Source organism: Corylus avellana, chromosome 4 (genome assembly GCF_965113065.1).
Source record: "Corylus avellana chromosome 4, dhCorAvel1.hap1.2, whole genome shotgun sequence".
Taxonomy (NCBI): Eukaryota; Viridiplantae; Streptophyta; class Magnoliopsida; order Fagales; family Betulaceae; genus Corylus; species Corylus avellana.
Window position 1 is genome coordinate 17,894,629 of NC_142493.1, and position 15,695 is coordinate 17,910,323.

General features: G+C 35.5%; 1 protein-coding gene and 1 pseudogene across 1 annotated transcript; both read left to right on the forward strand.

Annotated features, from left to right (window-relative positions):
• The first annotated feature begins 2,763 nt into the window (after positions 1–2,763).
• Positions 2,764–6,367, forward strand: FKF1 (flavin-binding, kelch repeat, f box 1). Its single transcript, XM_059590930.2, has 2 exons — positions 2,764–3,120; positions 4,293–6,367. Exons 1-2 carry the CDS (start codon positions 2,816–2,818, stop codon positions 5,896–5,898), a joined length of 1,911 nt encoding a protein of 636 aa, XP_059446913.2. The 5' UTR covers positions 2,764–2,815; the 3' UTR covers positions 5,899–6,367.
• An 8,086-nt stretch (positions 6,368–14,453) lies between these two features.
• LOC148586393 (uncharacterized) lies at positions 14,454–15,394 on the forward strand (annotated as a pseudogene).
• The last annotated feature ends 301 nt before the right edge of the window (positions 15,395–15,695 follow it).

The following is a 15,695-nucleotide window of genomic DNA, read 5'->3' on the forward strand; positions in this document are numbered from 1 at the left end:
TTCAAGAATTATGTATGATTCTTCTCTATTTTGTGTACTTTACATACTACTCAATACTCATTTTATAGATATAGAATCATAATGGGAGGTTAAAGAATATGAAAAGGTAGTACATGAATCAAAATGGTACATTAATATATTACATGAATGTTTTAGGAATTCTAAAAGATGATCTGAATGTGTAGAATTCCAAAAGAAGCAACTAAATTGTTATCCACCAAATACATGAATGCATTCATAACAGATAGAGAAATAAGGGATAATTTTTTTTTTCTTTTTACTTTTTTTTAAAAAATATATATATATATATCTACCTAAGACTAGGAGAACACCTAACTTTTTTTTTTTTTTTTTTTTTTTTTTTGGGGGGGTCTAAGTGAAGTGGCATTATTCCATACTATCTGTTAAGATATAAAATTTGGAATTTATTACGAAAAAATCGATTATTACTAAGACATTCTAGAAATATCTAAAGACGTTGTTCGCTTGGTGACAGCATGTCATGCTAATATACCAGGAAAAAGATTCCCACCACATCCCAAAAGCTACAAAATATCTTCTTAAACCCGCCTATGACGTGGAAGGATGGAAGCTATATGGTGGCAAGTTAGGTCTAGATATTTTCCCACAAAATATCGCTTGGACACGTGGTTCCCACGGCACCGACTTCGACTTCCATTGCCATTTTTAGCCCTCCATTGTTTCTTAAACTGCTATATTGCCATTCCTCCTGTCGCTACCTCGTAGAGTAGAGTTCTCTGTCCAACAGATTAATTTTTATCTTTATTTTTATTTTTTTCAAATTAAATAATTCAAAATTTATCACCTATAAATTTATTAAAAAATAGCTAATAATATTTTGAATTATATAATTTGAAAATAATAGTTAAATTAAAAAAACTCTACAACATAAAGTTCACTAAAATTCCATTTTTTTAAAAAATAATATATAATATAAAGTGCCGAACAACTTTTACAAGTAATCTAGGACGTCTAGAAGGTACAAGCCCTTTCATAAAATAGATTTTATTTTATTTTTTCCTAAAAAAAAAAGTGTTCCTTAATGTATTTTATATTATGTTTTTTTTTTTTTTTAGTTTTAAAAAAATGTCTTGACTTAAGATAGAATGACAAAGTTTTCGTCTAAACTGGGTTGGAAGAATTTCCTTCAACCTAATCTATAAAAGTGACATGTGTCTCATGAACATGTGAGATGTATATATTTTTTTAATAGCAGGAACAAAGTTTGAATAAATTTGATTAAAAACTTATGTGCATCTCACATGTTATTAAAAAAAGGGACACATGTCACTTTTATAGATTAGGTGAAAGAAAATTTCTCTAACACAGTTTGGAGGAAAACTTTGTCCAAGATAGAATTAAAAACCGTTTTTATGTTTTGTGTTTTAATTGTTTGTTTGTTAGTTTTTTTTCTTTCAAAAAAAAAAAAAAAAAAAAAACAAAACAAAAAAAAAAAACAAAAATTTCAATAAAAAAAAAAAAATCACTTTTGCCCCCAAACGAGACGAGAGGTGATAATAAAAACATTTGAAATTATAATAAATACAATAAATACAAGGACATGAATCCTCTTAATTTAATTTGAAATAGAGTTTAAAGCTAGTATATCCAACCATATATATATATATATATATATATGTGATAATACATAATTTAAATTGAAAAATATTAGGTGCTCTTCTAGTGTTTTTTTGGTGTTTTCCTAATTATGATGTGACTTTTAAAATTATCGTTGAATTTCAGATTATCATTAATCTTTTGGTGTTTTTAAAAGGTACATCATAATTAAAAAGACATATAAAAAACCCTAAAAAAATAAATAGCATTTCTCATTTAAATTTTTTAAAAAGCATAATGCAATAATAAACGTATTTACAATAATGCTAAAAAAAAAAAAAAATCACAATGAAAAGCAACGGCAGGTACATAGACCAACAATTTTCATGGAAATGTATGTTACGTCACGGACTTGGACAATTCATGAGTCTCCATAACTTTATTTATTTTTTATTTTTTAAATTTTGACGGCTGACATAGATTGAGACCAATTATTATTCTTAGATACCGTTTAAAATTACGTTTGAGAAATAAATTTTTCAAGTTAAAATATTTTTTTGGGCAAAAATGTTATTTTAAGCTTTTGTCAAAAATGCATTTAAACTATTTTTAGACTTTTAAAAGCACTTTTAGTCTCCAAGAGGTAGCTCAATTGGCTGAGACCACGTCTAATGAAGCGGAGGTCACTTGTTCGAATCCCCCTCCTCCCTCTTGTGCGAACATGTAAAAAAAAAAAAAAACACTTTTAAATTTTTTACCAAGTAAATTCTTTTTTCAAACAAACTTTTTACCGAAAATTAGTTACCCTTATTCTGAAAATCAGTTACAGTGAATTTTCTTTTACCTATTCGTCACATGGTGACCGATGGGATCATGTTATAATTGTTTTGGAAGTACAAAAAATGTTATGAATCTGTCCCCTTATTTATGAAAAAAAACTGCATTTATAAATAAAAATTTAATTGATTTAGTGTTTCTTTAATTAACTTTTAAGAGTTTATGAAACAAATATAAATATAAATTATCCATTGCCCCACTCGCCCACCGTCTCCCAATAAACTTGAGGATAAAAACTGATTTTATAGCCGGTGGTGCTGTCGTAATTAAAGTACTTAATTGGGGTATTTTTAATGGAGGCTGTCAACATATATATATATATGTCCTGCAAACAACGCTGTCACAGCCATTTTGAGACACAACACAAGGGCGAGAGAGAGAGAAAGAGAGCAAATTCAGAATGGCCATGGCAAAGGAGCGACGAGAAGAGAAGGAGGTTCGGAACTCAGGGAAGAGACTGAAATGCGCCAGGGAAGAAGAGCTTGTGGCCTTCGAAAAAGAAGAAGAAGAAAACGAAGAAAAAGAGCTGGAGGAGGAGGAGGAGGAAAGCGGGCTTCCTCTGAAGCCAGGGCTCTTCTATCCCATGACACCCACGTCTTTCGTTGTCTCCGATGCTCTGGATCCCGATTTTCCAATCATTTACGTCAACAAAGTCTTCGAGCTCTTCACCGGCTACCGGGCCGACGAGGTCCTCGGCCGGAACTGGTAATGACTGTTTCCTCGATCTATGTAGCGTTTCTTATTCTTGTTCCAGCGATTCTTTAATGTGAATTAGCTGTAACATCTGGGTTGTACGCATGCATATTTATGTCGGATAAAGCTGTTGTCATGGTTTCCGGTTTCAAATGTATTCGCTACAATTTGTTCGTGTTGATTGTACTTGGGAATGTGGATCACTGGGATTTCTCGAATGTCAAAGATGAATGAGCATACCTGGTTAACAATGTTGCTAAGGGAAGGAACAATTAGTGAAGTTGATATGAAAAAATGAATAATAATTGTTTCCTGGCTTTATTAGCTTAAATTGCCACAAGTTTGTCACTTGTGATGCTTTGAAAGAGGTTCAAAATGAGAAATTGCTCTAGTGCAAGACAAATGAATCATCCCTGGCAGCTGTCATTTGGGGAAAATTATGTTTGGTTGGGTTCCGGTTTTGGAGTGGAAAAGGCTGACCAGGTCAAGGTTCAATTATGGGGTCATAAAATGGGTGCGTTTTGGAGCTCAAACTGATGAGAAAAAGGAAGAAAATCATATTTGTTTTGTGGTTCTGAACTTTAATTCAGGAAAACAAATCTGGTTCTATGGGTTTGGAGGTTAATAAAACCATAGCATATTATTAGCCTCCATCATAGAGATCTAGGGTTCTAAGCGTGATAAATCAAGGTATGATAGTAAATTTAGGAAGTAAAAAGAAGAAAATAGATCTGAGTGTCACTAGGCGTTGAAACAGCATCACACTTAAAAAAAAATATATTGCATTACATGGACCTTCTTAAATTTTCCTTTGAAGCAATTAAAGTTTGTCGATAATATCCTCAGTTTTCAAAAGGAAGACTATTATCTTCTGCAGGAATTCATATCCAAGATTTTGTGTGGAACTTTGTATTTCTGATGTGTCAGCTAATGATTCTATGGATTATTCTGATGTTCTCTGTCTCTAGTGAAGGTTTTTTTTTTTTTTAAAAAAAAAATTAATTAATTAATTTTTTTTTATTACTGTTATTATTCATTTTTCATTCACGTCTCTATAAAGTCGTAAGGTATTCAAATTTATGTTTCTGATTTTATCAGCATTCTGACCATGTGGTCGTCTGCTCTGATAATTGTAAGTTGCAAAGACTCTCTATTAACGTATTAGAGTTTTTTTTTGGCTGCAGTCGATTTTTGCAATATCGGGATCCTCATGCTCAACGGCGGCACCCTTTGGTAGATCCTGTTGTTGTTTCTGAGATTGTAAGATGTCTCGAGGAAGGTGTTGCATTCCAAGGTGAGCTCCTCAATTTCAGGAAGGATGGCACTCCTATGGTAAACAGGCTAAGACTTGCACCTATACATGATGACGATGGAACTATCACACATGTAATTGGTATTCAAGTCTTTTCTGAAGCGAAAATAGATCTGAACCATGTATCATATCCAGTTTTCAAAGAGACTTGCAATCAGCAGTTTGATCAGTCAGGTAAATATTCTGTAACGAGCAGAGAATCACCATTCTGCCAGGATCAAGAATTATGTGGAATTCTTCAGCTCTCAGATGAAGTCTTGGCTCACAACATTTTATCTCGCTTGACACCAAGGGATGTGGCATCCATTGGATCTGTTTGTAGAAGGATTCGTCAATTGACGAAGAATGAACATGTGAGGAAGATGGTATGTCAAAATGCATGGGGAAGAGAAGTCACAGGTACATTGGAACTGATGACTAAGAAGTTAGGGTGGGGGCGTCTAGCCAGGGAACTGACTACTCTTGAGGCTGTTTGCTGGAGAAAATTGACAGTTGGGGGTGCAGTGGAGCCTTCGCGATGCAATTTCAGTGCTTGTGCAGCAGGTAATCGACTTGTATTGTTTGGAGGGGAAGGAATTGATATGCAGCCAATGGATGACACGTTTGTTCTCAATCTTGATGCTGCAAGTCCAGAATGGCGTAGGATGAGTGTGAAATCATCCCCACCAGGGCGCTGGGGCCACACTCTCTCATGCGTAAATGATTCTTGGCTAGTGGTTTTTGGAGGGTGTGGGCGGCAAGGATTGCTCAATGATGTTTTTGTTCTTGACTTGGATGCCAAACAGCCAACATGGAGAGAAGTCTCTGGTGGAACTCCGCCGCTCCCTAGATCTTGGCATAGCTCTTGCATAATAGAAGGTTCTAAATTGGTTGTCTCAGGTGGTTGTACAGATGCAGGGGTCCTACTTAGTGACACATTCTTGTTGGATCTCACTACAGACAAACCAATGTGGAGAGAGATTCCAACGTCATGGGCTCCTCCCTCAAGGTTGGGGCATTCACTTTCAGTTTATGGAAAGACCAAAATTCTTATGTTTGGTGGGCTTGCCAAGAGTGGCAACTTACGGTTGCGATCAGGTGAGGCATACAGTATTGATTTAGAAGATGAAGAGCCTCAGTGGAGGCAACTTGAGTGTAGTGCATTCACTGGCATAGGCAGCCAGAGTGCTGTGGTTCCTCCTCCTAGACTTGATCATGTTGCTGTCAGCATGCCTTGCGGGAGGATTATCATTTTTGGTGGTTCAATTGCTGGGCTTCATTCTCCTTCACAGCTCTTCCTTTTGGATCCTTCTGAAGAGAAACCATCATGGAGGATACTCAATGTTCCTGGACAACCACCTAAATTTGCTTGGGGTCATAGCACTTGTGTGGTTGGAGGGACTAGGGTTCTAGTGTTGGGTGGGCATACCGGGGAGGAATGGATTCTTAATGAATTGCATGAGTTGTGTTTAGCAAGCAGACAGGACTCAGACTTGTAGTAGTGTAATTATCAGTTGCCCAAATTACCAAAGGTCTTGAGATTTGCACCAATTCCTCCGGATGAATATTTTGCTTCATATTCTGTGCTATCAGTTGAGGTACTTCCTCCTACATTTTCACTCATGTACTTGGATGCCATGCTTTTATTGTTGAGGGTAGCCCTTGCATTGTTGCGCGCCACAACGAACCTAACAGTCGGTGAAAAATGCTAGCACAATGGCTTTCTTTGATAGTGGGTCGTTTCTTCGGGCGGAAGCTTTCTTTGATAGTGGCTCGTTTCTTTGAGCTCCGCCAGACGTAGTCTTCGACGTGTTTTATTCTTTCTTTTTTGTATTGTTCATTACAAATGCCATTTTTCTTGCTTGTTTTGACTGTTGTAAAATGCGAACATAAAATACTAATGTATATATTTGATGGCTGTATTCCCAAACAGTGGCGATATCGAGTCCAAGTGACTGTTGTCTTCAAGATCTGATGTTAGGCAGGGAAGGGTTTTTAGCAACTTATACCATCCAAACTCGTATATTATGCATCGTCCATGATGGTTTCTAGCATACAGATGACTAGTGTTGCAAATATGACACCAAATTAGCTGTTAGAAGGCACATATTGGGAGACATGTTTATGTTCGCAGTATTCATATACGATGTAGTTTCAGTTTTAGATGCTAAGATATTCATCCCATTCCGTAGTCGCTGCCATCCCACATTTGTGAGTTCCATATGAAAATTATAATTTTTTGAGTAACAAATGCATCAAGTATTGGAATCTCAATCTCAAGGCTCTATATCCAAGCTTGGTTGGAAAATTATTTCAAATCAGAACTCCCTTTGATTCACCTTTTAAAATCCAAATACCTCCACAGTTCCTTCCCCCACCCTGCGGCACCCCCCCGGCACAACCAACCACCATGGGCTTCTTGGCTCTAGAAAAATATCCTAAAAATATATGAAAAAAAAAAAAAAAATCATTTTCTGCCAAGGCAATGATGGGATTCTATCTTGGTATGGGACTCTTCCTGGATACCAAATATTTGTAATGGCTGTTTTGGTACAATAGAAATGGAAAGATTTTATCATTTTTGTTGTAATTTGTATTGAAAATGAAAGTATTTTTAATTATATTTGAGGGCAACAACTCCTTGAGAAATAAAATTGGCTAAATTTTTTTAATTATCATGGGGCAAGATTTAAGCATAGAGTTGAACAAAAATATTAATGAATATAATTAACGGAATAAATAATTCAATAAAATTAAATTATTGTTTAAAACATATAATGTAACTTGCAATTTATTTGTCATGCCTAGTCTAGCGTAAATTTATTTTCAACAAGTTTTTATATTTTGAAATTGTTGTATGACTTTTTTTTCATAATTTTTAGTAGGGAAAAATTAACTTACCCCCCTGAAGTTTCAGGAGTTTTTCAATTTGAACACCAAAGTTTAAAAATTGGCAATGAACCACACTAATATTTCAAAAATTTTCAATTTAAATCTTCCGTTACTAATTTCCGTCAAATTGGACGAAAATATATAAAATTACGTAATTACCCTTGGGCTTTTTCTTTTCAATTTTCGTCTAATTTAACGGAAATTAGTAACGGAAGGTTTAAATTGAAATTTTTTGAAATATTAGGGGGTTACATTGCCAATTTTTAAACTTTGGGAGTCAAATTAAAAAACTCCTGAAACTTCAGGGAATGAGAGGTAAAGTGGATTTTCCCATTTTTAATAATATTTATTGCTAAAAATGCTCTTTCAATATTAACTATCCCAACTAGTAGAATTAATGACAATGTTACGAATGTACAATGGATTCACAATATCATTTTTCATCTCTACCGTGATCATCTCCTCAACAAGTTGTCTAAAATCTCTTTGAGTGCTACAAATTTGCACTAGAACGCATATCAATGATGTAAGTTTCAAGCTAGTTATCAAAAAAAATAAGTTGAATTGCTGAAATATCATTCAAATAAAATTTAGTAAGATGAATTAATTTCTCCTTGTTAAAAGCACCAAATGAGTCATTTGGACTCAAGCACACAATATAAAGTAATAATTTGGAATTCATCTCATCAAAACAACTAATAAATTCTTGGATTTGCATGTTTATAACAATATAATAAAAGCTCTAACATGTCAATGACATGAATTTTTATGCTTTGAGCTTTTTGTTATGACCACTGTTGGAATAGATCATCTATAGTGGGGACAACCATATTGTTTTTTCTACAAAAACAAGAACTTCTTCAAATAGAAATTTCTACCCATCTTCTCTCATAGCTTGTAAATGCTACTTTGAAAGTTCAATTATAACGCCCTCCTCCTATCTTCCAAACTCACTCATGCAGGGTTGCTTTAGGGCTCTGAGGGTGGAATGAGGTCTAAGAGGGTGAGGGAGTGGGGTATTTATAAGGCTGGAAAAGCTAATGGCACTGTTGTGATAGTTCAGCAAGTCATCGAATATTTGATGGTTCATCGAATGTTCGGTGTACTGTTTCACAATGGTTCTAAGGTTGTAGGTCGAACGTTTGGTCCTTGCCCAGTAGTTCTCAATTTGGTCAATGAACGTTTAGTGGTCCCCCTTCGAACTTTCGGTATACTATTACCCAACGGTTCTAGGGTTGCAGATCGAACATTCGATGGTTCCCCTATTGAATGTTCGGCCAAAACCAAAAATCCAAAAATCTTACTTCCAACGAACCCTAATGAACCGAGAAAACTTGCTATCCCTCCAACTAGGCCAAACACAGTCTAGTAATTACTCGGAGCACTACATCAACCAACTTCATTGCATTCAGAATTTTTTAATCTTTTTTGTTGTAATGCTTGAAATAACTCATATGTGTAATCCTCAAAGCACTTTTCATCAAGTACAATTGAAAGCAAATTCAAAATTCTAAAGCGAATGGATGAGTATATTTGTTTTTGCTCTTTGTTCAGAATATAAACAATCTTCCACAATATCTTCAAGCGCATCAATGACAAAAGAAAACATGTGTATAAAATTAGCAACTACATCATAATGAGAATTCCAACGTATATCCCCAAGTCCCTTTATATTCATTTCTTGATTTAAGCCACAACAAGTAGAAATTTTATTATGTAGTAGTGCTTCCACAACTTCAGTAGTTCAGTGTTACGGAGTTTACCTGATGCTCCAACAACACTAAAAGCACCATTAACCAAGCTAAACAAAGTTGCAATTTGGATGTGATTTTTAACAACAACTATGTTAGTTGAAATTGCTGTGCAAATCAATGAATATAATAAGCAAGTAGATTATCGTTTACAATAAGTGTTTTAAGTTCACTCAACTCACCTTTCATATTACTAGCTACATCCTATCCTTACCCTAACAATCTGCTAATACTTTATCCATACTTACTAAGCACTGACTTAATTTCCATCTTCAATACTACAACTGCAATATTGGTAATATGTGTAATGCCTAAAAGCGTTCAATCACATGGCCATATTTATTTACATAACACAAAGTGGTTGTCAAATGTTCATTAACAGATATATCATAGGATTCCTTAAGTATGATAGCAAACAATGACTCTCCAAGATTTTTAACAATAGCATTTGTCGTAATGACTAGAGAAAAGCGTTAGCCACATTTGTGTTATCACCACAAAAAAACTAGTCAATTTGGAGCTTTTCTATAATTCCTTATAAAGCCTAGTTTCACTTAGTAAGTAGGCAATGTAGGACTTAATACTCATGACTATCTTTATAAACCACCCACTTTATGTCGGCTACTCCTTATCTTCCCCACATGGGAACATGGTGTTAAATCCCTCTCTTAAACTCCTGATATGCCGGCCATGGACACGTCATGCAGTGCTCTAATACCAAATGACCTATCATTACTTAGTGACTCTGGCACCATTTGTAACAACCAGGGACAAGTACTAGCCATATCTGCACTATCACCAAAAAATGACTATTCAATTTAGAGCTTCCCTAAAATTCCTTATAAAGCCTAATTTTACCTAGTAACTCGACAATGTGAAACTTAGCACTCTTGATTATCTTTATAAATCACCCACTCTATGTGGGCTACTCCTCATCTTTCTAATATGAGACCGGGGTGTTTCAAATCTCTCTCTTAAACTCCTAACGTCTTCATCAGGAACACGTCATACAGTGCTCCAGCACTATATGGCATGCCGTTACTAGGTGGCTCTAAGACTAAGTGCTGCCAAGAGTTAGAATTTGAGGTTGGCAACTAGATATTTTTGGAAGTTTCACCAATGAAGGGTGTGGTGTGGTTTGGCAAGAAGGGAAAACTAAGCCCACGATTCGCTAGGCCATTTGAAGTGACTGAGAGGGTGAGCCCCATGGCATATAGACTTTCTTTGCCACAAGAATTAGCGGGAGTACATGATGTGATCCACGTATCTACCCTATGAAAGTACATGCACGACCCTTTACATGTGGTTAGCTAGAGGCCCCTGCAAATCCAAGGAAACCTAACCTACGAAGAGATACGAGTTCAAATTTTGGATCAAAATGAGCAAGAATTGCATACAAAGAGGATTCCACTGATGATGATTCTATGGCAAAATCACGAGATTGAAGAGGCCTTGTGGGAACTAGAGCAAGACATGAGAAACAGACATCCCACCTGTTTGAGGATTGAGGTGATATTCATTTCCTTTAGATTATGGTTGGCCAAGTTTTTCTTAAATTTCGAGGATAATTTTTATAAGAATAGGGGAATGTAATGCTTAGCATTAAAAAAGTGAGAAATGAAAGATAAAAAAATAATATCAAGAAAACTAGAATAATATTTAGTGATTGGATTAATTAATTTAATTAGGTTTAATGGAATTGCTAGCTATTTTATTCTCGTTGAAAAATGTTTGCGAATTGCATATCTTTGAAAAATGCATCTATGCACCTCTTTGAATATCTTTAAAAAACCACATGCATGAAAAATCTCTGCATCTCTGGTTATATTTGATAACAAATTTTCTATCCATCTGTTTATTTATTTTTTATTTTTTTTACATAATTAGAAACCCAAGTTCCAATCTTTTAAATCCGCTATTCTCACCTAAATCTTTCTTAGAAACTACACTACCTAAAACCAAAGAAAACTCAATATTCCACAAAACCAAAGCACGAAACCTTGAGCAACTTAACATTAAAAACATGGATTTCTTAGAAAGAAAGAAAATAGATTCATGGAAGATTCACTACAAAAAATTGTTATTTTATTGATGTGTCTACAGTAACATTTTTTTAACACGCCACCAATTTAAAAAACTCATTAAATTTTTTCGAGAGGGAGATCAAATTAAACCAAAATAATAATAATAAAAAAATAAAAAACAATTGTGATGTGTCAAATGTTGGCACGTCACTAAAGGGCTAACATGCCACTTTGACACGTCACCAAGTGGTAACATGTTAGTATGACACTTCAGCACTTGGTGACTGCCAAAGTGGCACGTCAATGATGTGTCACTTTGGCATGTCACCAAAGTGGTGACGTGCAAAAGTGAAACGTCACTAAAGTGGTGACATGTCACACTTTGGAATGTCACTATTAGCTGCATGGGGAACTAGCATATATCTTCTATTGTCTACGGGCCTAGGCGTACGAATCACATCTTTTTTCTTCCTCTTTTCTTCTCTCTTCCTCTTCTTTCGATCTTCTTCTTCTCTTCTTCTCTCCCTCTCCCAGCACGCAATCACCTCTTTGGCGCCGTTCTCTCTCCCTCTCTGGCAGTCTCTCTCCCTCTCGGGCAGTCTAGCAAAAAGAGAAATGGAGAGAGAAGGGAAGGGGTCTGAATATTTGGAGATTTTAAGGTATAAATGCTTGAATTTTAGTTATTCTATTAGTTTCTTTTATAGAAGATTTTTTTTTTTTCGTTGTTAAATTTGTGAACCCACTTTTAGATTTGTTTTTCCTCATTATTTGGGGGTTTGAAGTATTTTAGGAATTTCTACCGGATGTTAAGAGATCGAAGTTGTGTAGTGAACTCATGAGATTTTGGGAATTTTCCTTTTATATTTAGATATGGTTGTTCAACATTTGTAGGGATTTATGGGTTTTGAGTTGTACTGAATTTTTGATGATAAAACATGAAGTAATTGGTTTAGTTGTGGAGAAAAAAGAATGGGGTAGAGGGGGGTAGAGGGGCTGTAGCATTCAGCCAAAAGGAGAAGATGAGCAAATCAAAGGAAAAAGTAGATAGTCATATGAGGGAAAGAGAAAGGAAGAACAAGACAAAATTAATTGAAAAATAAATTCCAGAAAAAAAAAAAATTTTAAAAAAAATTATTATTTTTTAAATAATTTTTTAAACTTTAGTGACTTGTCAAAAATGGCACATCACCATTTTTGGAGACGTGCCAAAATTGACACGTCTCCAATTGGTGACGTGTCAGTTTTTCACTCGTCACTAAAGTTCCAGTAGTGACACCTCGATTTTTGACCTGCCACACACGTTGCTACTGATACGTCACTAAACATTAGTGACTTTTTGAGTCTTAAAACGTCATCAATGGGCAGTCATTAAAAATTAAGTTATTTGTAATGATTTCAAAGAAAGAAGAAAGCTTGCAGCGAAAGAGACAAAGAGAGATTTTGTTTGACCCAACACTATTATTTTTCAACGCATATTATCTTTTCTCCTGTATCACGTCACTTAAGATCTAACTATGATAGTGTCTTTGTTGAAAAATAGAAAAGTGAAATCTGACGAGGCATATGGCACATCAGGAGTTAGTAAAAATTAAGTTTTTTGTAGTGATTTCAAAGAAAGAAGAAAGCTTGCAATGAAAGAGACGAAGAGAGATTTCGTTTAACCCAAAACTATTATTTTTCAACGCATATTATCTTTTCTCCTTTATCACATCACTTAAGATCTAACTATGATAGTGTCATGTTGAAAAATAAAAAAGTGAAATCTGACGAGGCATATGGCACATCAGGGAGTATATGGTTAGGTGTCCTGGGGGGGAGGGGAGAGTGTGTAGCAACATGTAATTAATCTAATTTATGTGTTTGTTCTTGAATCTAAATATATTTATCTTGATGCGAAAAGGTCTTAGGGATTGTGTTTTATTCTGCTGCGTAAAAAGCAAAAGTTTTGAAATTTGCGCAAACGATCCCAACAAGCATCCTAGTTGTGTTAGGATTAGAAATGCTAAAAGCTTCTTTTTTTTTTTTTTTTTTTGTAGGATTGTGTATCCTTATAGATTATGAGTTATATTTCTTAATTCCTTTTTTAATTATGAATACTTGTTTCTTTAGGATGGATTCGCAAACTCTCCAACACGGTTACTATCCTAATTTCATAATTTGTGAATACTTGTTTGGTAGGATTGTGTATCCTTATAAGATTATGAGTCATATTTTTTAATTCTTTTTTTAATTATGAATACTTGTTTCTTTAGGACAGATTCGCAAACTCACCAACACGGTTACTACCCCAATTTTATAGCATCCACTATTGAGATTGGTGAATACTAATGTAACACCACACCCCAATGACACACAGTATTGTCCGCGTTTGGCTCTCCCAAACCAAACTTCCCAGGAGAACACCCATCTCGGTACTACTCTCGCAGAAACACGCTTAACTGCGAATTTTTTATGGGTTCATGATCATTACTGCTTTAAAATGCGTTGTTGTTATAAATGGTGTAAGTATACATATAAGCATATCTCCATCTCCATACCCATGCGATGTGGGACGCCACAATCACCCCCTTATGACCCAACGTCCCTGCTGGCGACCCTCATGGGATTAGCCCATTCTTGGCGTCCCAACGAGTGCTCGCTAGCGACCTTCATAGGCTTGTGTACGCTCCCCCCATCTCAGGCTACACAATGGCTTTGATACCATTACTAACACCACACCTCAATGACACACAATATTGTCCGCTTTTGGCTCCCCCAAACCAGACTTTCCAGGAGGTTACTCATCCTGGTATTACTCTCACAAAAGCACGCTTAACTACAGAGTTTTGATGGGTTCATGATCATCACAACTTTAAAAGACATTGTTGTCATGAAGGGTGTAAGTATACATATAAGCATATCTCTATCTCCATGCCCAAGCGATGTGGGACACCACAATCACCCCCCCTTAGGACCCAGCGTCCCCACTGGTGACCCTCATGGGATTAGCCCATTCTTAGCATCCCAACGAGTGCCTGTTAGCGACCTTCATGGGCTTGTGCATGCTCCCCCCATCTTAGGCTGGGCAATGGCTCTGATACCATTACTAACACCCTACCCCAATGACTCATAATATTGTCCGCTTTTGGCTTTCCAAAACCAGACTTTTCAGAAGGTCACCCATCCTGGTACTATTTTTGCAGAAGCACACTTAACTACGGAAGTTCTGATGGGTTCATGACTATCACGGCTTTAAAACGCATTGATGTCATGAAGGGTGTAAGTATACATATAAGCACATCTACATATCCATACCCAGGCGATGTAGGACGCCACAACTAAGAGACTCCAACCTAGGTTAATATTGAACATGCTATTAAAATATCACAGCGGGGTAGCAACGTCACCATGGTTGATGACAATATGCTTGTGGAGGGGTCGATTTATGTTAGCATGGATGTTGTGCAAGGAAATCAACAAAAACACAAGGTTTATTGGAAAAGAATTTGTGACTATTTTCACAAGCACCAGACCTCTGGATCTGACCGTAGTCAAACTTCTCAGATGCATCGATGGTCAACGATTCAACTTGTGGTAAATAAGTTTTGTGCCTTTTTAGAACAAGTTGAAGATAGACAACTAAGTGGTTTGACTGAGCAAGACAAGGTATGGTATGGTTTTCCATCATTTTGTTTGGATGATGTTCTATTTATTCCAAAAGATTCTAATTATGTTGTACTTGCTAATATTTCAGATTGGCTAGGCAAAACTGTTGTATTTTAAAATGCAAAAAACAAAATTTCACTTTGACCATCCTTGGCTTATCATGAGGATTCACCCAAAATTGCTGGCTTGTTTGAACAGTTTAAATACAAATAAAAAACCAATTGTGGTAAATCTTGGGGAAGACGAGGCCTCCCATAGAACTTTTGAAGACTTGGAGCAACCAATAAATAGGAAAGCCAAAAAGGAAAAATGAAAGTGCAAAGAGTGATACTAAATGACATGAATGAAGACAAGAAGAATAAAGTAAAAATTTTTGAGGAAGCATGCGAGCAAGATAAAGAGATGTTTCTTCTTAAGCAAGAGGAAGTGCACCTTAGAGAGGGGGAATTGTGCCTTAGAGAAAAAGTGCTTCGGTTGAAAGAAGAGAGAAAGGTAAAAGAATTTATGTTGATAGATTAAGCTAATTGGATGAATATGGACAACAATATGTTCGTCAATACAGAAAGGCAATCATTGAAGGCCTAAAACACTATCTTGTAGATGCACTCTTAGTAATTCACATTTGTCCACTTTACTTCTTTTGCATGTTAGATGTGCTCATTAGTAATTCCTATGTTCTATGATAGAGATAGGATTGTACAAATTTAGCTTCTATTCAACTATTTATTTTCCATAATCACTTTGATTGATTAGTTATTGATTAAAGCAAGCACTCTGATGACAATCACTTAGTCACGCATGAGTTCAACCTTTTCAACATCTCGAGGAATACTTCTTCTAGCAAGGCTTTTTTTTTACATGTGTTTGATGTATTTTCTTAAATGTATTTTGTGGAGAGTCTATTTTGTGGACTAAATAGTTAGGTTATGAACATGGTCCAATATTGTAACGTAGTTTGAACAATTAACATGCAAGTCTATTTTG

Coding starts and splice junctions, on each gene's coding strand:
- FKF1 (XM_059590930.2), top strand. CDS start 2,816: ATGGCCATGGCAAAGGAGCGACGAGAAGAGAAGGAGGTTCGGAACTCA. Junction 3,121..4,292: donor GAGGTCCTCGGCCGGAACTG/GTAATGACTGTT, acceptor TTTTGGCTGCAG/TCGATTTTTGCAATATCGGG.